Source organism: Notolepis coatsorum (genome assembly GCF_963971535.1).
Source record: "Notolepis coatsorum genome assembly, contig: SCAFFOLD_2507, whole genome shotgun sequence".
NCBI classification, from domain to species: Eukaryota; Metazoa; Chordata; class Actinopteri; order Aulopiformes; family Paralepididae; genus Notolepis; species Notolepis coatsorum.
The window spans coordinates 1-24455 of NW_028170794.1; the positions used below are offsets into that span (position 1 = coordinate 1).

The following is a 24455-nucleotide window of genomic DNA, read 5'->3' on the forward strand; positions in this document are numbered from 1 at the left end:
GAGTATCGCGATACTATCGTATCGCGGCTCAAGTATCGCGATAGTATCGTATCGCGAGGTATCTGGCGATTCCCACCCCTAGTAGCAGGGTATCTGCAGGCTACTAGTAGTTTTTTTAAGACCTTTTTAATGCCACTTAGAGCTAAATTGAATACCAATTTCACAACCATATTAGCAACAAAGAAAATCGATCACAGTGTCTTGTGCCAGCGTGTAATGGACGTTGGTTTGTCAGACCATATAGTTGGCTGGTTTACTAATTATCTCTCCAATCGCAAGTATTGTGTTCAGTTCAATGGCCTCTCCTCTAGCTTTCTGAATATCACGAATGGCGTGCCACAAAGCTCTGTCCTAGGTCCTACCCTATTTACTATTTATATCAATGATGTGTCTCGTGATATAAATGCTTCAGTACATCCTTATGCTGATGACACTGTTTTATATTGTTGTGCACGCACAGTTGTGCTTTTGAATGTCTGCAGTCTGCTTCCAATGCCATTCAGTCTAACCCGCTTCGTCTTAGACTGGTGTTGAACGCAGACAAAACCAAGGTCATGTTCTTTTCTAACAAAAAGAAGGTTGCAGCCGTTTTTCCTGGCATTTCATCGGACCAAGGGACTTCCCATTGGGGATTTTAAGCTTCTTATAAGGAATATTGAAAGGGCATCCATGGGGGCGTGTTCTTGTTCTCGCTCTTAATTTAATTGATCTAGATTTTTGCCTCTCTTAGACTTTTAGTTGTGTTACTTGTCCTGTTTTTGTCTGGAACTTGTTTTATGTATTTGTTACGTTTGTTTGGTGGATCAGGTCGCTCTTGTAAATGAGACTCTAAATGTCTCAATGACATTTTTACCTGTATAAATAAAGGTTTGAAATGAAATGAAACACTGCCAGCTGCACTTGCGTGTCACTATACATTCTTGTGAGTTCCATACGAGCTCTCACCAGACGCACCAAGCTCCCAGTAGCCCCGCAAAAAACAATGACTTGAATACAAAAACATTTAATATATTTCATATTATTTCATGATCTCCCGACAGCCGGGCTGCCCCCCCCCCCCCCCCCCCCCCCCCCCCCCCCCAAAAAGATGAATACCTGTGCAAATAAATCGAATCTAAGACTTTTGAATACCTTTTAAGGCCTTAAGTTGAGAATGATGAATGTCATACTTTTTAATACCCTGAGAAGAATATGAGAAAAGATAAACAGCATTGCAATCTGGTTAGAGGTGGTGGATTAGCATTAAAGGTTAGCATATGAATTGTAATCCTTGGTTAGAAATGAAATAATGGATGGATTATCCAAGGGGGGTCCTGAGGGGGGGGGGGGGGGGGAGAAGAGCGAGCAAGAGCATTATGTATGTACTGTATTGTAAGTATTATGTATATATCTCGTAACCTACATTTATATTGATTCAAATACTGGACTGTATAGTCCTGTGATTTATTGTGGATATTTACCGTTAATGTTTGTGTGTCTAGTTTTACGTCATGTCAAAAAAATTATAAAAAAATTTGTTCAAAAAAAGAAAAGATAAACAGTGTATGACAGACAGTCACACACAGTGTTGTGATCAGGCTCTCCCTCCAAAAGCTTTTAAATTGCTTCTTGGGAGACCTGGCACACGGACACAATTTTGATGATGACGTTCCTACGATGATGACGCGTATCGTATCGTGTGACTGTGAATAAATTAAAATAGAAATTCTAAGCGGCACGGTGGTGTAGTGGTTAACACTGTCGCCTCACAGCAAGAAGGTCCAGGGTTCGAATCCCGCTTGGGGACCAGGTTTCCATGATGCCAGTTACCCAGGTGGGGTATCTCCCAGGCCTTTCTGTGTGGAGTTTGCATGTTCTCCCCGTGCTCGCAAGGGTTTCCCCCCCCGATAAGATAAACCCAATGGAAAAACATGCACAACAACAAGATCGCTAACGCTGTGGCGTCCTTGACGAAGACGGACAGGAGCACTTGGATTGGTCCCCTGGCGCGGCTCACGTGGCGCCTGTCTGCTCCCGGCTGCCCTTGGGGGGGAAGGACGACGGGATGGGTTAATCGCAGATACGCATTGTATGCATGGTTCGCATGTGTGCCAAATGATGACCTCGGAGCAGGTCCTAAATTATTATTATATTATTATTATCATTAACACTGAATATAGAAATATGAGAAAAATAAACAGATGCAGCAGACGAGGGTCTGTATAATAATAACAGATACTCATTTGTTTAAGGTGCTTCGTTCATTCATTGATCTCTATAATATACGCCTGGCCTCCAACACTGTTCACCGCGGTGGGCTGAGGAGGTGATTTTATAGATCCTGTAAATGAGATGAGACTATAATATAATACGCAGGAGCAGAGCAGCGCCTCCTGTGAAGCACGCGTCTGGGGGCGGCAGACGGGATTAATCGGAGGCGTGTGTCGACCAGACGGCTCCACGAACACATAAACCTGTCACTCTGGTATTTATGTATCCGCTGGTCTTCAATTATGCCATCAGTTCTGAGGGGAGCAAAAAAAGCTCTGATGATTTGATTAGTGTGGGGAGAGGAGGAGGAGGGCTGTGATCTATTAATGAGGGTGATCTTAAAACCCTTTCACTGCCACACTACAGAAGGTTAACCCTTTACTGTCACACTACCGACGGTTAACCTGCTGTTGTGCGGCAGTGAAAAGGGTTAACATTCTGTGTATTGTCGCAGTGAAATGGGTTAACCGTTTGGTAGTGTGGCAGTGAAAGAGTTAAGAGCCGGTGAAGCACACTGTCGTCTTACGTTCCTGAAGAGAGGGAGAGCCAGGTTCTCAAACGAGGGCAGATCGACCACGTACTGTCCGACGGTATATTCCCGTCTTCCGTCGTGAGACGCTCCGGCAATGTCTCTGTGAATTGTAAAAAAAAAAAAAATAATAATAAAGACAAGGCCATGCAAAATAAATTTTTGGATCCGGTTGCCAACCGACCCTGCCGATTTATGTGCGACCCAAATTTATTTTATGAGTTCGTAATATTTTTTTTTTATAAACAATAAAGTTTTATTAAATCTTAGTAAAAAAAGTGCAGTCCATGTCAATAATGAGAATATATAAAAAGCCAGTATTTCACAATATCTGCACAGCTCTCTGACGTCAGGATATTTAGTGAGTAGTATTTACTACCTTTGTACATTGTACTTTTGTAGTACAGTGTCTTTGTATTTTTACCTTTAGTATTATGGATATTAAACATGCTGGCAGAGTACATGCATCCATTGTTGTGAAATTATTTTATTAAATAAAAGAATTCCCTATCCATAGTCGCCGTGGGAAAAGATCAAATTAAAAATAAAATAAAATAAATTCCCTACCTACCCATGGCCTTAACTGACAACCAACAGGAACCAAACTATTTATTTTGTTAGGCCCAAGTTCGCAACGTGAAAACGGATTGTGTTTGTGTGTGCAAGATGGCAAGGCCACAATAGCAATAGTTCCTGAGAGGGTAAGTTCATTCTTTTCTTTTCTTTATTTATTAACACAAAGAGTTAAACAAAAGTAAAAAAAAAAATTAAAAATACATAACCATATTGTGTAGGAGAAGTTTAGAAGCCTAGAGGCTTATCGAGAACTTCCCCCGTTTTGTAAAATCAAACATACAAAAATATACATATTATTTAAAAAGAAATACCAGTAATACATTCAAAGAATGTGTTAATACAAACATACATACATACAGTACATACATGCATATATACTGCATACATAATAATACATAACCACCAACCCACCTGCCTACAAACCTATACCCACCCACATAACTAAATGCATACCTACATGTATGACCTATTTATCTATCTACTACTTTTTGGATACGAGCATTTTTTTGTAGTTTGCTTTAAAAAATAAGTTCATTGCTTCTTCGACAGAAACCATGGACCACCACAGCTTAGCTTTAAGCTAATCGTCTGTGTATCTAGTCCCTGGGCAGGGGACTGGCTACAGACGATCAAACTAAACATGGTATAAGACGATCAATACAATATAAGGCCTAAGAGGTCATAAATAAACAATGAAACGGGAGACACAAGTCGCGGTGGAGGCCGATACTCGTGATGATGACATGATTGTGTATCCTCTTCAGCCACAGCTGTAATCTAGATGAAAACCCTGAAACCCTGATATTGCTGGACACTGCGGTCCATTTCCCAACTGCTATTCTTTAACTGGGTAAGGAGGGCATAATATAATGTAATATTATATAATAATAAATAAATATATACAAGGTGCATCCACTGAGGAATAACACTTGGGTATTATAACTTTGATAAAATGGTTATCAATAGATTTATAATATATTAGCAAGAAAGATGGCTAACTAGCTCAATACTTACCACTTATTAGATCAAATGTATTGTTTGTCATCATACAGCACAGGTAAGATGTTTGGCATCCAACCAGAGTGTAAATGTAACAGTAAAGTGCAACAGTAATGTACAATGCACAGGTGATTAAACTGGGTATAAAATATATAAATGAGGCGGCTGGGTGGCGCAGCGAACACCAACGCAAGAGACACCGGCATCGAATCCGGCTGTCAGCGTTGCCTCCGGCTTGGGCCGGCCGTCATACTGACTCATTTGGCAGAGTTAGCGGGAGGGGAGTCGATGGGGTGGTAGTCTGGTCGTTGTGGACAGCGACTCCTACAGGTCGGTTGGGGCGCCTGCACAGCAAAGACAGGAAAATGGCGGGGGCAGTGTGAGCCTCCTACACGTTACTCCTCGCCAATGAGAGTCCGCACTAGCAGGTGAAAAGATGTGACTGGCTGCCTCCACATGTATCGGAGGGGACATGTGATAGGCTTCTATCATCCCTACGACCGGCCAGTGGGGGGCACATGCGAGCAACGATCAAGACAGGGGAGGGGAGAATTGGCACAGCTAAATTGGGATGGGAGAAAAAATTGAAAAAGTGGATACAAAAAAAGATATATATAAATTAGTACTACTGAGTACAGACCAGGACCCACCCTCGCCGGGTTTCCCACCCGCTGACACCGCCAATTGTGTTAGTATGGACGGTCGGCCAACCCGGAAGCACCACAGCTGGATTCGATCCCACTGGTTCTGTGGTGGTAGACAGACGCTTAGTCCGCTGCGCTACCCGGCCGCCTCAGATATAGTATCTACAGAAAAAAAGAAAATAGGATTATATGCATAATAATTATATGTAAGTACAGATGTGGATATAATATATATGGTAAGAATAAATAAATGTATATATATATACGGTATACGGCATAGTTGTATGGGTTATATGCAGGTGTATAAGTAGGTGTATAATAGGATTATATGGTATTCAGACAGATATGTAATATATATGCGGTTAATATAAATAAATAAGTATATACAGCACTATTGTACATGCTATCATACGTTATATGGGTAGATTATAGTATGAGGTAGGTAGTTATGATTATTATGATGACTATGATTACGGTGTAGGACAATTGTAGACAGTGAACGCAGAAGGTAGGTATAAATTGAGTATAGGCACTAGGGCTGTCTTAAATACTTCGAAGCTTCGTTCGATGGGCATGGGATTCGAATATGAAAATAAAATTTCATTATTAAAAAAAAAAATAATAATATTATAAATTCTTTTTTCTTTTTGCAAAATCAACTCTGCCTCTCTTTGTTAATTACAACAAGCAATGCTGTTTGTTATTTAAGATGAGGTTGGACTCGGCACTGACAGATTTGTGTTCATTGTGCTGCTTTTATAAAGCCTCAAATGACGGCTTACAATATTTAAAAAGGTTTAAACTTTACAGCACTGACAAAGTTGAACAAAGTGCTGTGCAAGTCCCACAACATAAAAAAATAATAACACACATTTATTTTTAATTATAATTATTTTTATTTTTTTTTATCTCGAATCTCGGCCCTGAAGCTTCGAATTCCAAAAAAAATCGAAGGTCAGCCCTAATAGGCATTGGCAACAGAGTTCAAAGTTCGTACAGTATGAGTAACAGAGCCTAGGGCCTAGGCAATGGAGTTCAAGTTTATAGTCAACAATTCCATTGATCATAAAGCATGCCCAGGGCCCAGGCGCGCTTTTAGGGGCTCATAGGACAATGTCGGCAACAACACCTTTTGATTTTCACCAATCAGACTGCTCGGTTGTGTATTATTTATTACCTGATTCTGGACAGGTGACCCCTCTCTCCCGTTACCGTGACGACATCAAAGCCGATTCTCCGCCCCCCTTGCCTGACCTCCTCTGTGTAAAAGCCCTCCGTGGCGACGCCCGATGACACCATGGCCTCACACGCCTTCTGGACCAGCGTGGTCTTCCCCACGCCTGCACACACAAACCACATTACTGAAGGTATTACTGGGCGATATGGCCCAAAAGAATTTCACACCACATCCGATTTAAATAGATTTTTTTCTCTTAAAAACTAGAAATCATTCAAATAAGCTTTGTTTTTATTTGACACAAAAAAATTATCAAACCAAGATGAATTTCCCTATTGGGATTGAAGTGCAAACCTAACTTTCACCAATCTTCACTTAAAAAAATAAATTATAATAATAAAAGGTGCCTCTTGATCATCAAACAAGAATGGATTTCCCTATTGGGATTAATAAAGTGCAAATCTAACTTTCACCAAACATCACTTTTTGTAAAATAAAAGGTGACTCTTTAAAAAATAAAAATAATAATGTTTTTGTGTAAATCGATTTTCATTTTTAAAAGTCGTCCTAAATCATAAATTCGAATTAATCGATTAAATCGATTAATCGCCCAGCCCTACATTGAAGATAACATTACTGACACTGAAGGTAACATTACTGACACTGAAGGTAACATTACTGACACTGAAGATAACATTACTGACACTGAAGATAACATTACTGACACTGGAGATAACATTACTGACACTGAAGATAATATTACTGACACTGAAGGTAACATTACTGACACTGAAGATAACATTACTGACACTGAAGGTAACATTACTGACACTGAAGATAACATTACTGACACTGGAGATAACATTACTGACACTGGAGATAACATTACTGACACTGGAGATAACATTACTGACACTGGAGATAACATTACTGACACTGAAGATAACATTACTGACACTGGAGATAACATTACTGACACTGGAGATAACATTACTGACACTGAAGATAACATTACTGACACTGAAGATAACATTACTGACACTGGAGATAACATTACTGACACTGGAGATAACATTACTGACACTGAAGATAACATTACTGACACTGAAGATAACATTACTGACACTGAAGGTAACATTACGGACACTGAAGATAACATTACTGACACTGAAGATAACATTACTGACACTGAAGATAACATTACTGACACTGAAGGTAACATTACTGACACTGAAGATAACATTACTGACACTGAAGGTAACATTACTGACACTGAAGATAACATTACTGACACTGAAGGTAACATTACTGACACTGAAGATAACATTACTGACACTGAAGGTAACATTACTGACACTGAAGGTAACATTACTGACACTGAAGATAACATTACTGACACTGAAGGTAACATTACTGACACTGAAGATAACATTACTGACACTGAAGATAACATTACTGACACTGGAGATAACATTACTGACACTGAAGATAACATTACTGACACTGAAGATAACATAACATTACTGACACTGAAGATAACATTACTGACACTGAAGATAACATTACTGACACTGAAGATAACATTACTGACACTGGAGATAACATTACTGACACTGGAGATAACATTACTGACACTGAAGATAACATTACTGACACTGAAGATAACATTACTGACACTGAAGATAACATTACTGACACTGGAGATAACATTACTGACACTGGAGATAACATTACTGACACTGAAGATAACATTACTGACACTGGAGATAACATTACTGACACTGGAGATAACATTACGGACACTGACTGAAGGTACCATTACTGACACTGAAGATAACATTACTGATAAGTCATAATACTTTGACTCTGAAATTAACATTAATGACAAGTTACTGACACCGAATCCAGTGAGAAACGTATAATATAACCATATTTTTATATTCAGAGTTAATTCTATTGGTTTACACTGTTTATTTGTCTCATATTTTTTATATTCTGATCTAATTGTATCGCCTATATCTATGTCTTTCTACTATTACCCTGCCCATACATGTCCCTCCCCCCTCCTACTATGAAGCCCAAATTTCCCCCTGAGGGGATCAATAAAGGAATATCTTATCTTAAATCTTTTGATCTGGGGCTTTTTGGGGGAGCCTTTATGTCTGCAAACACATTTTGGAGACACTTCTCGTGGCGTTTATCAAAACAGACGAACACTCCAATGAATGTTGGAATCGGGGCAGGCTGTCGATGTACAATAAGCTGTACAAGTTGAGAGACCAGACGGACGACCTATACTAGACTTTCAATATACTAATTGTATGAATTAGTAAATAAAATATAGTATGTTCTGATGAGTAAATAGGGGTGGGATTAAATAAGTGTATGCTTCTTCCCACTCCTTTTCAAATATGTAAACGACAAAAAAAATAAAAGAAAATTTAGTTTGACTTTTTTGTTTGTTCTTTGTTATTTTTTATATACATTTATTATTTGAATGCTTTAAGGCTATACATGTACTTGATCAGATGTTTGTTTGTTATGTTGCATATTTGAAATAAACTTCAATCAAATCAAATCAAAATCATTATTATTATTATTATTATTATAACCTTGTTTTCTGTCTCCTGTTAGTTATCTTTCTGGGGCATTTTCTGTCCCCATAATGTCAATTTGACGGGCAATTATGAACTTTACAGGGGTACTTCTGCCCCCAAGCTACTGTCAAAACCGCTCTCAAAGAGCACCTTCGGGAGGCTGCAATTAGAAACTGGCCCCCCGTAAATGTCCGAACTCCCACCCTCCCACCCCCTGCTAATGTACATTTCCCTCCCCCTCGTATGTATATATTTACTGTTAGGATCTCTGTTAACAGTACTGTATATTTGCATATCTTGTATGTCACAAATGTAACAGTACTGTATATCTGTATGTCATAAATGTCATGGTTAGATTAGACTAGATTAGATTTTTATATCTGTATGTTGTGTATGTCATAAATGTCATTATGAATTTTATTTAACCTTTATTTTACCAGGTAGTCACTTGAGATCAAAGATCTCTTTTTCGAGCAAGACCTGGGCCAAAATAAGATAAGATAAGATAAGATAAGATATTCCTTTATTAATCCCCTTGGGGAAATTCGTGACACACACATACAGCTCAACGTCTCATTAATAATAACAACAACACAATCATTACATTTTTACAGTAACAATGGCACAGCATAAATTCAACAGACATGTACATTTGTTGACACATGTCATCTTACAGGAGGCCTGAGACACTGTATGCGCGATAGTCGGCAGCATTCAAACACCGAGTAGTAAACAAGATGGATCGCGCCTGGTGACTGGAGGGAGGGCGGAATGAAGGGAGCAGCAAAACAAAAACAAACATACAAATACACAAAACATAGACAGATACATAAAAGGCAAAGTGGGGCAAGGGGATACATTTGAGCTGCAGCAAACTAGATTGAATGGGATTGGGGGGAGATTGGAGGGTAGGGTAAAAAAGGGAGAAAGAGGAGGGAAGGTGAGGCTTTGCAGGAGGTTGCTGGGGAGAGAAGGTCAAGTTAATAAATATAAAATATAACACCACATTATGCAGTGAAGCATCGTCATTCTCCCATCTCATTCTTTAAAATGCCCTTAATTTGAAGATATTTGAGATATGGTAGTGAGGGCCTGCAGTTTCAACGTTCTTTGAAGTCCATTCCAGGCAGAGGGAGCAGAGAACATGAAGGCCCTTTTCCCAAACTCTGTGCGGGTTCTGGGTACTGAGGCATATAAATAGTCCTGGGATCGTAAGCTGTAAAATGGGTTTGATGTGATGGTGAGGTATGATGAACCGAGGTAAAGAGCGAGCTGCATCCCCTTAACAATTGTGTGTATTGAGCCGTACTGTATTCTACCCATTCTGCAATCTGTTCATTAAAGTTTTCAATCAATCAATCAATCAATCAATCTGTAAATGTTCTACGCTGACGGTAATACTCTTGTAAATCAGGGGCTTCCCTGCTTGTATCTTTGCATTGTATGAGGAACTATTTGAGTTCCTAACATGCCTTTCCATGCATTGGGACTTCTCACTGGATTCACAGTACCTTTAATATATATATATCAAAATAGGATGAACACCAAAATTAAGAATGCCAACCTGATACTCCCTTGGCCTAGGAGAGGGCAATCAATAATCAATATGTGTGAACCTGAGCTACTCTCTCTCACAGAGCCAGAAACCAGAGAAGTAAGAATCAAACCTGTGACATCATCAGGTATAAAGTCTGGAGCTGCTCCGTTCACAATGAATGTTTATTTTAATTGTTTTAATAATAATAATAATAATAATAATAATAATAATAATAATAATAATAATAATAAATCAAATTTATATATCGCCTTTCATGAAACCCAAGGTCGCTTCACAATCACAACAAAAATAGGGCTAGGGAAGTAGGGAAAAAAAGGGGGATGAGGGCAGGTAAGGGATAATGGACCTAATCTAATCTAAACTAACTAACCTTCTAACCTTGTCCTGACACTCCAGCGTTATTTTTTTTCCTAGCCGCATTTCTCGGAGACGCTCTCTGATTGGCCACTGACATGTTTGCCCAATCGCGTGACGAGCTGTGTCTTTGCCCATTTCCGGGTCTAACAGCCTGCAAACTACCTGGTGTTCTATCGCCCTGCTCTAAGACAAACTCTAACCTTAACCAACTTCGAAAGAGTGCCTAAGCTTAACCAGTGTAGAAACAGGCGTCAGCCAATCAGAGAGCGTCTCCGAGAAATGCGGCTAGGAAAAAAAATAACGCGTCCTGACCATATATATCTATGGTCCTGACAGAGATGTTGTCGTATTTCCTGAAAAGATGAAGGACCCCTGCACCCCAAAGGTATCCAAACAATTCCCAGTTGAAAAATATAGAATACGCCGCCACACCATATGATATCCAATTTTGGGACAACATCTTTTTGTTTAGGGAGCATTCAAAATATTATCCCTGGACTTTTAGAAGATCACAAGTAGACATCTGAGTTGTCAATATAGTTAAATAAACAGAATATGTATCTCCCAGAACATTCACCTGGGTGCTCTCTGTGTCATCTTTACTATATTTCCTAATTCATTGTCCATGATGGCGCAGCTCAAGACGTTATATCTGATGACATAACAGGGCTGGGTATATAATGGTATACTTTCATGGTATTGATTGAATGGCTTCAATACTAATGAGTATTGAAAAATGCTGTGTTATCAAAATGTGGTATTGAATTGAATGACGCCGAGTCAGTGTCAGTGAGCCAATAAGCATGTTTGTTTCAAGATATAACATGTCTTCCGTTCACCCGCAATCCAGAATGTAACAACGCCTCTGATTGGCTCACACAGCACATAACTCAGCAAAGGTATCAGCGGGAAAAAGTATCATTTTGGTATCAGTATTGGCACTGTCTGTGACTGATATCGAAAAGGTTAAAACAATACCAAGTACTAGTTTTAGCACTCTAGTGTTTGGATATAGGAAGGAGTTGTTGATATTCACTCATATTTTTGGATTGTCTGAGACCATAGGAATAACATGCATAGATTCTTAAATGAGGCATAGTTCCACACTTTTTCATGTCAAGGAGGACCCACAAATGGATGCTGCTCACTAGATTATTAGATTATATTAAAATGTATTGTCATCATACAGCACAAGTACAGTACAACAAAAATAAGTTTTCCATACAATCAGAGTACAAATGTAACATTAAAGTTCTATAGTAATATACAATACATGTACAGGTGATTAACTGGGTACAGTATATATAAATTAGTACTACTAAGCCATAAAGCCCCATTTGATGATATTTTCTACCAGTGGAGAGAGCAGAAACTATTATCAAAATAGTAGTAATTATCATACATTCTCAAACGTTTTCTCTTTGAGTTATTATATCCTGGTAAATAGTTTTAGAGAACCCCCAGTAAACCCTCAAAGACGCCTTGGGGTTCCTCCCACAACTAACTAAGCCTCACATCATGTCACATGTCATCTGATGATAACACTCGTCTTCAACTGTTGATTGATTGATTGATTGATTGATTGATTGAAAAGTTTATTAACAGATTGCAGAATGGGTACAGTACAGTACAGCTCAATACATACAATTGTTAAGGGGATGCAGACCAGAGAAAGACTTTCGTCTTGTTTACATCAGGGTCCCCCATTTTCAATTCATCATATGACACACATGACATACAGATAGACAGTACTGCTACATCTATACATTTATGACATATCAGATTTGCAAATACAGTACTGTTTGTGATACAAAAAGTGTCCAGAAAAGAGAGTATATACATTTGACGTAGAAACATCGTAGGAGGTTGGGTAGGCGGGGTGGGGGAAACTGTACAACTGTACAAGCAAAACTGTACATTGGAATATCGACGAAACCATACTTGGTTCATAACATATATCATACACGACATACAGATAGACAGTACTGCTACATCCAGACATTTATGACATACCAGATCTACAAACATACAGTACTGTTTATGAGTACAAAAATAGTCTAAAGGGCAGTGAAATGTACAGAGAAAGGCAGTATGTCAGCTTTCTGGTTTCCTAATGTCCATCACTGCCACACAGTACTATTATATACCTGTATGTCATGTATGTCCCTATGTCATAAATGTCATGTATGTCATGTATGTTCTGTGTATGTCATAAATGTCACTATGCATGTAAAATGGACCCTGATGTAAACAAAACGAAAGTCTTTCTCAGGTCTGCATCCCCTTAACAATTGTGTGTATTGAGCCGTACTGTATTGTACCCATTCTTCAATCTGTTAATAAAGTTGTCATTCATTCATCCCTGCAGCGACCACTTTAGCTGTGCAGAAACGGTGTTAGCCTCGCAGCTCAGCCGGGTTGCTGGGGAAACGCTGTCACAATTCAACATCAGCTGAAGACCCGTCTCGATTTATTACAGCTTCAACTTTGAACAAGTCTGAACAACTCTGCGTCATTATCGGAGTCTAGTATATTTATTTACCTGGGGGTCCTGTCAGGAACACATGTTTGAACATCATTTCACTTTGTGCCATGCTGGCTGCAGGCTGCAGCGCTTCCGTACACAGAGCTGGCACATGCGCACTTGCCATGGCCCGCCCCTCCCCTCATATCGCTGTGATTGATTGATTGATTGATTGATTGATTGATTGATTGAAAACTTTATTAACAGATTGCAGAATGGGTACAATACAGTACGGCGCTCAATACACACAATTGTTAAGGGGATGCAGACCAGAGAGACTTTCGTCTTGTTTACATCAGTGTCCCCCATTTTCATACAGATAAGACAGGGGGAGAGTGGGGAGAGTAGTGCCACTTTTTACTTAAAGTGCCTTTAAAGCAAGGGGATTACAGTAATGCCCCCAACTAAAATATGTACATATAGTTTAGGATGTTGTGCATCCCTGGGGACAATCACTTTGGATCTTAAATAAACTGTTTCAGAAATATAGCTTTAGAAAAAAAAGTGGTTTTGTGGCACAACTTGCCCCCGGTGCGGGGTAAGTTGTGACATTAGAGAGAATACACTGGGGTAAATTGTGCCATTGATAATTTTACGTAAAACAGATCATTTTAATCTCAAAAGCGGTAAAAGCATCCTGCAGATCTTCATCTCCTTTCCAACCTGACGTATAGTCTTCCCCTGTTGCACCTCTTTCACTGCTCTTTCCAACTTCTCAAGAGGAGTTGAAACCCTGTCTGTCTTCCGTTTGTATATCTGCGTGGCATGATGGATTTGTCTAAAATTAAGAATATCACATAGTTTTAGTGATCAAATGCAAGAATGCAATGTACAATAACAATAAAATACAATAAAGTAATATATATAGTTAATAAAATAAGTTGGGGCAACTTAACAAAGAGAATATCTGGCACAAATCACCCCAAGCCTACCATTTTGAAAAAAATGCATCCCCCAGCTGTTTTGAGCTAGCATCATGCTAACTGTATAGACTGATGGTGTAGCTTACTAAAGCACTAAAACATGTGTGAACTGTTTTCAAAGTTGTCTATAATTGTTCAAACACAGCAATCAAAAAACCTTGATCATACAAATTTTACTTTGGAGGGCAAAAAACAGTTTTTTGAACTTAAATGTGCTTACCTCTCAAGCCAGGTGTCTCCCTTCTCTGCAGGTTGAGTGAAATGGATGCCTCTTCAAAAATATGTTGTCACATGACCAACTTCTTCTATGGTTTTCTAGATAACAGGGGTGGAACTACATGCCCCTTGGCACTACTCACCCCACTCTCCCCTACTGCTACATCTATACATTTATGACATACCAGATTTACAAATACAGTACTGTTTGTGATACAAAAAGGGTCTAAAAAAGAGAGTATATACATTTGACGAAGAAACAGTACATAGGAGGCGGGGGTTGGGTAGGTGGGGTGGGGGGGGAAACTGTACTTTGGAGGTGGTTGGGGTGGGGCGGGAGGGGTTGGGTAGGTGGGGTGGGGAAACTGTACATTGGAGGTGGTTGGGGTGGGAGGGGTTGGGTAGGTGGGGTGGGGGAAACTGTACATTGGAGGTGGTTGGGGTGGGAGGGGTTGGGTAGGTGGGGTGGGGGAAACTGTACATAGGAGGTGGTTGGAACTTGGGTGGGGCGGGAGGGGTTGGGTAGGCGGGGGGGGGGGGGCTGTACATTGAATTATCGACGAAACCTTACTTGGTCCCAAGAAGAGGGTCTCGTGTATCTTCTCCTTTGCCGTCTGTTCTTTGTGGTTTGCACCATAATGAATCACACAAAGCCAACGACATTATCATTTTAAAATCCATATTATGGGAAAAAAATTTAATAAAAGATCTTCAAACATGATCCAATTAGTTGTCACTAATCAATGTGGTCTCCTGGAAACACTAATGAGCCAACAACACTGATAACAAAAACATGAAGCATTATGTTTCTGCAAAACGTTTTTTTATACACATAATCTGCAAAGCAAAGAATCATCATTATTGATATAGTAAGACTATTTATAAATCATTCCCCAACACTACAAACTAGGGGTGTAACGGTGCACAAAAACCACGGTACGGTACATACCTCGGTTTTGAAGTCAAGGTTCGGTACGGTTTTCGGTACAAGTGGGGGAAAGTCTGGCTTTCCATGTACCACTCAGGGGTGATGATGTAGTGTGCAGTAACTAATTGTACTTGTAGGGCTGTCAATATTCAATATTCTGGTTAGAGGTGTTGGAGAGGATAAAGGTTAGCATATGAATTTGTAATTCCTGGTGTTAAACGGAATAATGGATGGATTGTCCAAGAGGGGGTCCTGAGGGGGGGGGGGGGGTTGAGCGAGCAAGAGCATATGTATTGTATTGTATTTATTATGGGTAAATCTTTTAATCTACATTTATTTTGATTTAAGTACTGGACTGTCATTATTGTTATTATTATGTCAATCATAGTCCTGTGATTTATTGTGGATTTCTACTGTTTATCTATTGTGTGTCTGGTTTTATGTAAAAAAAAAAAAAGGGTAAATAAAAAAACATTTGTTCAAAAAAAATATATTCTATATTGAAATGAATAATCGACTTGTAAAAAAAAAAAAAAAAAAAAATTATATTAGATTGTGGGAAAAAACAGCCCCCGGTGGGCGGTCGTTAGAGAATCAAGAATCAGAATCAAGAGGTTTATTTGTCACATACATACCAGGGCATACAGTGAAATGCGGGTGGTTAACATATCATTGTATTCGTTCGGTACACTACACAGCCGTTCGGTACGGTACACTGAACCTTGTTCGGTTCGGTACGGATACGTGTACCTTTACACCCCTACTACACACACACACACAACTCTATAAATATGAAACGCAATGGAGGGCAAATGATAACCCAGATATACTAGTCAATGAGGACCTCGTTAGGCCCTTTTCACAGAGTGTATCCAGGCAGCTTGTTGGCCACCAGCTCAGAGACGTGCCGGTGCCTATTAGCAAAACCCAGAGAGCCCAGCCCGTCCCCCAGCTCCTCCTCCTCCACCTGCGCTTCAGGGGAGGAGGACACCGACTGCACCGACACCCGTCTGACACCGGTCCAGTCGCTCTGCTGCCGCTGCTGGCTCCTCGACGATCCCGGACTCTCCGTGACGGAGGAGGAGCTCTCGGTTCTGTGACTACCCCTCGTCCGATTTCTCGTCGTCGAGCGTAGTGCCATGCTGCGAACGGACTCGTCGTCCTCGTTATCGGAGGAGACGCTGATCGCCGAGGTCCGGGCGCGAGGGCGGATGATGTGTGTGACGTTCATGAGAGAGCTCCGCTGTGGGGAGCGGTCCGCCTGGATGGGCACGGGGAGGGCCGCCGCCGACCGCCTCCTCCTCTGGACCCTCTCTGAGGCGCTGTCGGAGGAGAAGGACAGGTCATCGGTGACGGAAGACCGGCTCCTGGTCGTCTTGGCCTATAGGAGCAGAGAAAGTGGAGGGGGTTAGTTATGCAGTGTCAGTTAGGGGTGGGAATCACCAGAGGCCTCACGATACGATATTAGCACGATACTTAAGTCACGATATGATAGTATTGCGATTCAAAATATATTGCGATGTGCTGCGTATTGCGATATTAATATTGCCATATATTGCGATTTATTACCTTTTTTCAACTGCAAAGTAAAACTTTGTCAACGTGTTTTATCTAATAGAATAAACTTTTCAGTCTGTTCATCTCACACTTCAATCATTTGTATTGCAGCAAATGGGTTTTTCTCAAGCAGACGGATGTCAACAACACTGTAATCTGTGTTGCATGTACCTGACAAACTGAACTGTTTGTATTACAGTCATATTCCAACTTAACTGAATGCACACGTGTGAGTGCATTCAAACTTCGCCCCTCACTCACTCTGTCAGATGCCGAAAAGCTCATCCACGCCTTTGTTTCCTCCAGGCTGGATTACTGCAACGCACTCCTCATCGGGATCCCTAGCAAGAACATCCAAAGGCTACAATGTATCCAAAACAGCGCTGCTACTGCTAGGATCCTGATGAGAGTGCGGAACATCCTCAAGTCCCTTCACTGGCTCCCTGTCTCACTCAGGATTGAGTTCAAAGTCTCCCTGCTCACCCACAAATGCCTCTACGGAAACCCCCCCCCCTATACCTCAAAGAACTCATCACCCCTCACTCCTCCTCCCGACATCTCCGCTCTGGCCAGGCAAACCTCCTCCAGCACACAAGGACAAATCTCTGCACTATGGGAGATAGGGCTTTCTGTTAATCCGCTCCCAGTCTGTGGAATGCTCTCCCTGACTACCTGAGAGCACCACAGACTGTGGATGCTTTCAAGAAAGGCCTCAAAACTCACCTTTTTAGTAGAGCCTTCTGTTGACTTTTTATCAAATGTTTAGCTCCACACATTTTATGTTCTTTTACCAATTTCTTTTATCAGTTTTATTTATTCTATGTTTCTCTATGTTATTCTATGTTTAGTCTTGCCTATTTTTAAATTCTTTCTTTCCTTTATTCTCGCTAGTTTTTAAGTTATTTTAACTGTAGCGCTTTGAGATTTGCCCCGCAACTGTAAAGCGCATTACAAATAGAATCTATTATTATTAGCAGCGCCTCTACCACCTGAGACAGTTAAGGAAGTTCAGAGTATCGGGGAAGATACTCCACTCCTTCTACTCCGGAGCTGTAGAGAGCATCTTGACTGGAAACAGCACGGCACAGGACAAGAAGGCCCTACAGAGAGTGATGCGCTCAGCTGAGCGTATTATGGGTATTGCACTACCACCCCTGCAGGTTCTATACAACAAGAGGTGCAAATCCAGAGCCTGCAGAATAATGAAAGACCCTCACCACCCCAACAACAGCCTGTTGAGCTGCTGAGGTCAGGCAGACGCCTGCGAACACCAGCAACTAGGACAGAGAGACTTCGGCTCAACTTCTTCCCCCAGGCCATCAGAGCCTTGAACACTGAACTCTCCACACACAAGCACACATGAGCACACACACAACACACACACTGTACACGCTCACACACTAGCAGCCACTTTAACATGAGCACACACACACTCATGCTGCACACGCCCACACTTATGGTCACTTTACAAAAGGAAAGGTCACTCTAAGAATAGTATAGTATAACTTGAGATTGTATAATATAGCATTGTATAACAGTGTACATAAAGACCCAGTGCCTCATCCGTAGCTAACAGTGTATTGCACTACCACAGGACCTAGCATGTCCTACCATGCTCTGTAAATAACTCGTGTACATATACCGATATGCCCTACTTTGTTTACTTGTTTTATTGCACAATGTCGTTCTATTGGATTCTTATTATATATTACTATTGTATTATGCACAATCGTTGCGGGCAAGACCCCCCGCATTTCATTGTATACTTGTATGTTGTGACAAATAAAACTCTTGACTTGACTTGACTTATTATTATAGTGTGTGTGGACTACTGTACTATTATACAGAGGAGCTCTCGGTTCTGTGACTCCTCCTCCTCCTCGTGCGATTTCTCGTCGAGCGTACCGTGCGGACGGACTCGTCGTCGTTATCGGAGGAGACGCTGATCGCCGAGGTCCGGGCGCGAGGGCGGATGATGTGTGTGATGTTCATGAGAGAGCTCCGCTGCGGCGAGCGGTCCGCCTGGATGGGCACGGGGAGGGCCGCCGACCGCCTCCTCCTCTGGACCCTCTCTGAGGCGCTGTCGGAGAAGGACAGGTCATCGGCGACGGAAGACCTGCTGGTCGTCTTGGCCTGTAGGAGCAGAGAAAGTGGAGGGGGTTATGCAGCGTCAGTGCTGTATATACATATTTATTCTTACCGTATATACATCCGTCTGTACATACCTCAGATTCAGATTCCTTTAATGAGCCATATGTGTAAACACATTGGTAATTGTTTCGGCAATTACAGTATATGCATTTTTTTTTACATCGATCTTTTTTTCACATAACAAACAGCAACAACAGACACAGGACAAAGACAGTGCAGTGAAGGATTCATAATTTTAATAAATATATATAAAGTGTATAAAGTGCAGAGTTCCAGGTCTCAGTCCGAGTGCAGTATTTGTGCCAGTGTCATTGTTATTGTGCCAGTAACTTGGGGGGGGGGGGGGGGGGCATTGATCAGCCTAGCGGCTGAGGGAAAAAAACTCAGTCCATACATATCTGTAGATACTATATCTGGACTGTACATATCCCTTGCCTACTCTTACTAGTTACGCTGCTGGCCAGTATGACTTATTACCATATAATAATCTACTATATAGATAGTTATTAATATTTATTATTGTTATATTGTAGAAATGTGTGCATTGAAATGTCTGTAAAGTCTCGACGACATTGAACATGAGGGTGACCTCAATTGTAATCTCGAGAATAAATAAAGGTTGATGACCAGTGTCTACCTGTATCACTGTACATATTAATATTACAACTCTGTACATACATCTGATTAGCACTATTACGCAGTAATACATTTGAGAGATTAATTTAAATGATTTAAAGCGTTAAAAAATGTTTTATCTATTAATCTATGGAGTGAAAAATTTCAAAATTACCCTGGTCTTGGCTACAGCAGGCTCGGGGCTACTGGTGGGGGCTTCGGGGGAGCAGGCGGTGGGGTGATCGGGGGGGTCTGGAGAGCGAGCCCCTTCACTGGGCTCCACGCTGGAGAAGTCGTCGGGATACTCCACGTCCTCCTCCCCTCTGCTGGGGCCCGTGGTGGAGCAGCTGGACCCGTGACTGTCGGGCCTGCCGTCGCCTCCTGGCGTCTCCACCCTCTCCCTGTGTCAGGGGTGTGAAGTACTTGAGTAATTGTACTTCGTTAAAGTACTGCTTTTGGGGATTTGTACTTTACTCGAGTATTATTAGGTTTGTATACTTGTACTTTTACTCAATTACATTTCAGAGGAAAAAATACATACTTTTTACTAGGGATGCTCGATATTGTCCAACTCTTAATTTTCCGATACCGATATCAACCGATACCGATATATGCAGGGTCCCCCCCCCCCCCCCCCCCCCCCAAAACGGAATAATTTCAGGTAATTAACATTACATATCTCTTGTCGTGGAATACTAAGCAACAGTATGCATACTTTTGACAATAATAAATCAGAATCTGTTCTTACTTGCTTGCCTGGGTAAATAAGGTTAAATAAATTATATATATATATATATATATTATATTTATATATATATATATATATATATATATTATATATTTTTTTAAAACCGATACCGATATTTTCCGATATCACATTTTAATGCCAATATCGGTAGGCCGATAATATCGGACATCCCTACTTTTTTTTATTTAAAACTCTAGTATTATTAGGTTTGTATACTTGTACTTTTACTCAATTACATTTCAGAGGGGGAAAAAAACATACTTTTTATTTACTCCTTACATTTAAAACGCAGACCTACAAAGTACAAATCTTGCAGGTCCAACTATTTGAATTAGTATATTTGTTTCTCTGGCCGAACTAACGTTAACATTATTAATCCTGCGGCTGCTCTTTATTTAAAAACAGCCAATCAAATCCCATCAATGGAAAATGAACCCGCCCATACCCAATACTGATTGGTCCTTGTGCAAGACTAGAAAGCGGGGATCTTTGATTAACACCTGCCATCAGAAGAATACAGTCAGAAAAAGTAAAAGTAAAAGTAGAAACTTTTTAACTTTTACTCAAGTGTAGCCAGATACTCTTGACTTTTACTTGAGTAAGATTTTGAGACGGTACCCATACTTTCACTTAAGTATAATTTCTCTGGGTACTTTTTACACATTTAAAAAATGTCAAATGTAAAAGAAAAATTGTTACTAAATCATGTAAAAAATCATGCAAGTCTTGGGACCGCCACTGATCACCAGGTGGGGCTGATAGCTAATCTATTTCATTTCCTGTATAAAAACAAAAGATGTAATTTAATTTTGTGTTGTGTTTATACTTGAAAAAGACCGGAAGGGTCGAAAAAACGTTGTATCTGCTGCTATTATTAGTCAATTAAAACACCTCAGAGGATCAAAGGTGACGTTCCCGTCGAGCTCCGTCTGCGTTTCCTCCGATTCAAGAGGCGTGTGGTTCGCGCGCGCGGGGCGTCTCGCTCCACCGCATCGGGGATATTACGAACCGACGGTTTCTTCTTCTCGTCTTCGCGGCGCGGCGTCTCCGCTTCAGGACGTCTCCGAGGAGGTCCGCGTCCGTCCTCCTCCTCGTCTCCGTCTCCCAGCGGCGGCGCGGTCGCTCCTCGCGGTGGCGTCCGCGGCGTGTTCACCGTCACGCCCGCCGATCGTCGTCGTCTCGATGTTTTCACCGAGACCCGGCCGCTCCTGTGGAACATCTCTTTTCTGCTCCCGTGCTGTAGGGCTGGGCGATAAAATGATAACGATAATTATCGCGATATATTTTAACAATCCATATCGATCGATAATAAAAAAAAATATCAATAAAAGAAATTTTAAAATAAAAGGTTTTATTTTATACTATTGTGACCTGCAAGAGACAGTGGACAGACTTGTCTTTCTCTCTGCAACTTAAAGTAATGGCTTTGCTTGTCCAAAATGACAATACTGACTAAATTGAGATTTATTTTTCTCTTGTCCATTTATTTTGTTTGCTTTCTAATTTAAAATACAGTTTGAAAACCGTCTGTACACAGTAGGCTATGTGTGCTAGCAGAAACTAGACTCCAGTCACGAGTCACGGTGCACATGTGCGGTGGTTTGTCCACCAAAAAAGCGCCAAAAGATAGAAAATAAACTAGCAGAGCCAGAACTGTTCAACTCCCCTGGAGCCACAGCCAGCAGAGAAGCCGGTTTACTTTCCGCTTTCAAACCAGCTGCAGCCTGAGAACTGGAGTGTGAGGGGCTGTAACACTAAAGATGGCGGCAACGACAAAGAATTGCTGCAAAATAAACATACATTTGTTGTTAAAAGAAATATATATATATATATTTTTTTAATACTGATAACAATATCGATAATTATCGATATCGAGTGATATGAGATATGACAACATTATCATATCGTTATCGTGATAACGTTATTTGGCCATATCGCCCTACCGTGCTGCTGCTGCTGCTTCTCTGCCATCTTCTTAGCCGCGCTCCATGTCTTTCCTCCGGTCTCTCTCGGCGTCTGCTGCCGTGTTTCCGTCGACTCCGCGGCGAGACACTCGCGCCGTCTCAACCGCGCCGCCAGGGGGCGCCACGTTCTTCAGAAGCCGGAGACGGTGGGCGTTAGTCGTCCCGTACACCAGCTTCTTCTTCCTCCCGGGAGACGGGCCCGGGAGTTTCCCGGCGACGAGACGCCGGACGTCTCCTCTCCCGTGGTCTCCCGGCCGCAGCAGCAGCCCTCGCCCTCCCCCGTGGGGTAGAGCATCTCTGAGGGTGAGGAGGAGGACCACCGTCCAACCCGGGACCGGATGACCGCCCCCCGGTGGTTTTGTGATCATGCTGCGGCTGTGATGCGGGTCGATGGATGACGTCTGTCGTTGTTGTTGTTAGTGTGCTTCCCGGTTCGGGCCTGTAGAGCCAGGCCAGGTGAGGGTGAATAGCTAAGGGCTGCTGATGCTGCTGCTGGGTCTGGGTCTCACCGGCGTTCAACTGGGACAACTCCACAAGGAGAGCGTTCAGGAGAGGCAACTGTCTCAATGTTTCCCGGAGGGGGTTCGTCGGCGCCAAACCGGGTGTTCGTTGTTGTGGTGGTTCACAGCCGGCCGTCGACTGTTTCACACTCTTCTGGTCCATCACAGCAGGAGTAGTCGACTGTTTCACCCTCTGGTCCATCGCAGCAGGAGTAGTTCCCGGCGGGCCTTCTTCGTATCGACTACTTCCGGCGCCCCCTCCTCCTCGTCCTCCTCGGAACTCGCGTCTTCTTCCGGTATGAAAGACGTCTCCAAGTCTAATTTGGACAATTTGTAATCGTCAGACTCGTTCCCCCTTATACTCGCCGTGCCGGCGTAGAATAAGCGAGGGGGACAGAATACAGCGGAGACGTCCTCCTCCTCCAAATCGAAATCGTTTACGTGGAGATTTTTGTGGCGATTTGCTGAATCTCGGTCCGCTGCGCTCGGTTTGAGTGGCGGGAACAGGGACTTCCTGCTTTGCCTCGACAAGCTTCTCCGACCGTCCATCCTGGTGGGTGTTTTCACCGAGACCCAGCTCCTTCTGGCGTGGGTCGAGCGACTGTGCCTGCCCAGATTTATGATGTGGCAGTGTATCAGTAGTGGCACTCGTGTTCTCGCCTCCTCGCTTGTTTTCAGAGACATGTGGCAACAGACTCGCTCCGAGGCTTAAAAGTTTATAGCCCAGAGACATCGATCCAATTTTCTCGCCCATGAGATTGAACACGTCCACAAGTCTCTTCTCCCCTTGGCACGAGGGGGTGGCGATGCCGTGGGCACCGACGTCGCTTTTGATTCTGTCCACCAGGTTTGCCAGGGAGATTTGGGAGCTTCCCGCCAGCTTTGGGAGCTCATCTTTCACGTCCAACACCATGGCGTAGAGCGGCGTGTTGGATAGATGCTTGTGGAGGGCGTCCAGATTCATTTTGAACAAACAAGACTTGCCTTTGTTAAACTTGTGTTTATTATCCCCACCTGAATGAATGAATGAATGAAAACTTTATTTAACAGATTGCAGAATGGGTACAATACAGTACGGCTCAATACACACAATTGTTAAGGGGATGCAGACCAGAGAAAGACTTTCGTCTTGTTTACATCAGGGTCCCCCATTTTCAATTCATAGTGACATTTATGACATACACGACATACATGAAATTTATGGCATAGGGACATACATGACATACCTGGGCGTGGACAATGGTGATCTTCTCTTTCAGGGATATCATTTTCTTGTAAAGTTGGAGGAATGACACCTTGCTGTTGTTGTTGTTGTTGATAGATGAGCAACGTTGGGAAATCCAGCAGACGCACTCCAAGTGCAAGCTCATCGGAGACTTTCATTTCTTTGTCTATTCGGATATACTCCACCAAAAGGTCAAAGGCAAACAGAGTTTCTGATGAATGATGGCTATTTAAACGTCCTGTCGTCATTTTGAATGGCATGCGGGACGGTAACGTTAACGGTTAGTTAGTTAGTTAACGTTAAGCCCCGCCAAGCGCCAGCCTCCTGCAGCAGCTTCCCTCGGCTCCATAGAAACATCACACGCGCAGACGTCGCGACAGTGTGACGTCACTCCCCTTCATACCTGGGATACCTGGG

General features: G+C 41.9%; 2 protein-coding genes across 2 annotated transcripts; both read right to left on the reverse strand.

Annotated features, from left to right (window-relative positions):
* Positions 1-2776: 2776 nt before the first annotated feature.
* Positions 2777-13311, reverse strand: ntpcr (nucleoside-triphosphatase, cancer-related; the record flags this gene model as incomplete). The annotated part of the gene is made up of 3 exons (XM_084339303.1): positions 13230-13311; positions 6176-6338; positions 2777-2882 (listed from the first exon to the last, which is right to left on the reverse strand). Coding segments are annotated over exons 1-3 (321 nt in total), but the record flags the coding sequence as incomplete, so codon positions are not given.
* A 2798-nt stretch (positions 13312-16109) lies between these two features.
* On the reverse strand, positions 16110-24286 carry map10 (microtubule associated protein 10; the record flags this gene model as incomplete). The annotated part of the gene is made up of 8 exons (XM_084339304.1): positions 16110-16659; positions 18741-18968; positions 19777-20002; positions 21363-21594; positions 22293-22441; positions 22642-22832; positions 23337-23827; positions 24040-24286. 8 exons carry the CDS (start codon positions 24284-24286, stop codon positions 16138-16140), a joined length of 2286 nt encoding a protein of 761 aa, XP_084195430.1. The 3' UTR covers positions 16110-16137.
* Between the last annotated feature and the right edge of the window lie 169 nt (positions 24287-24455).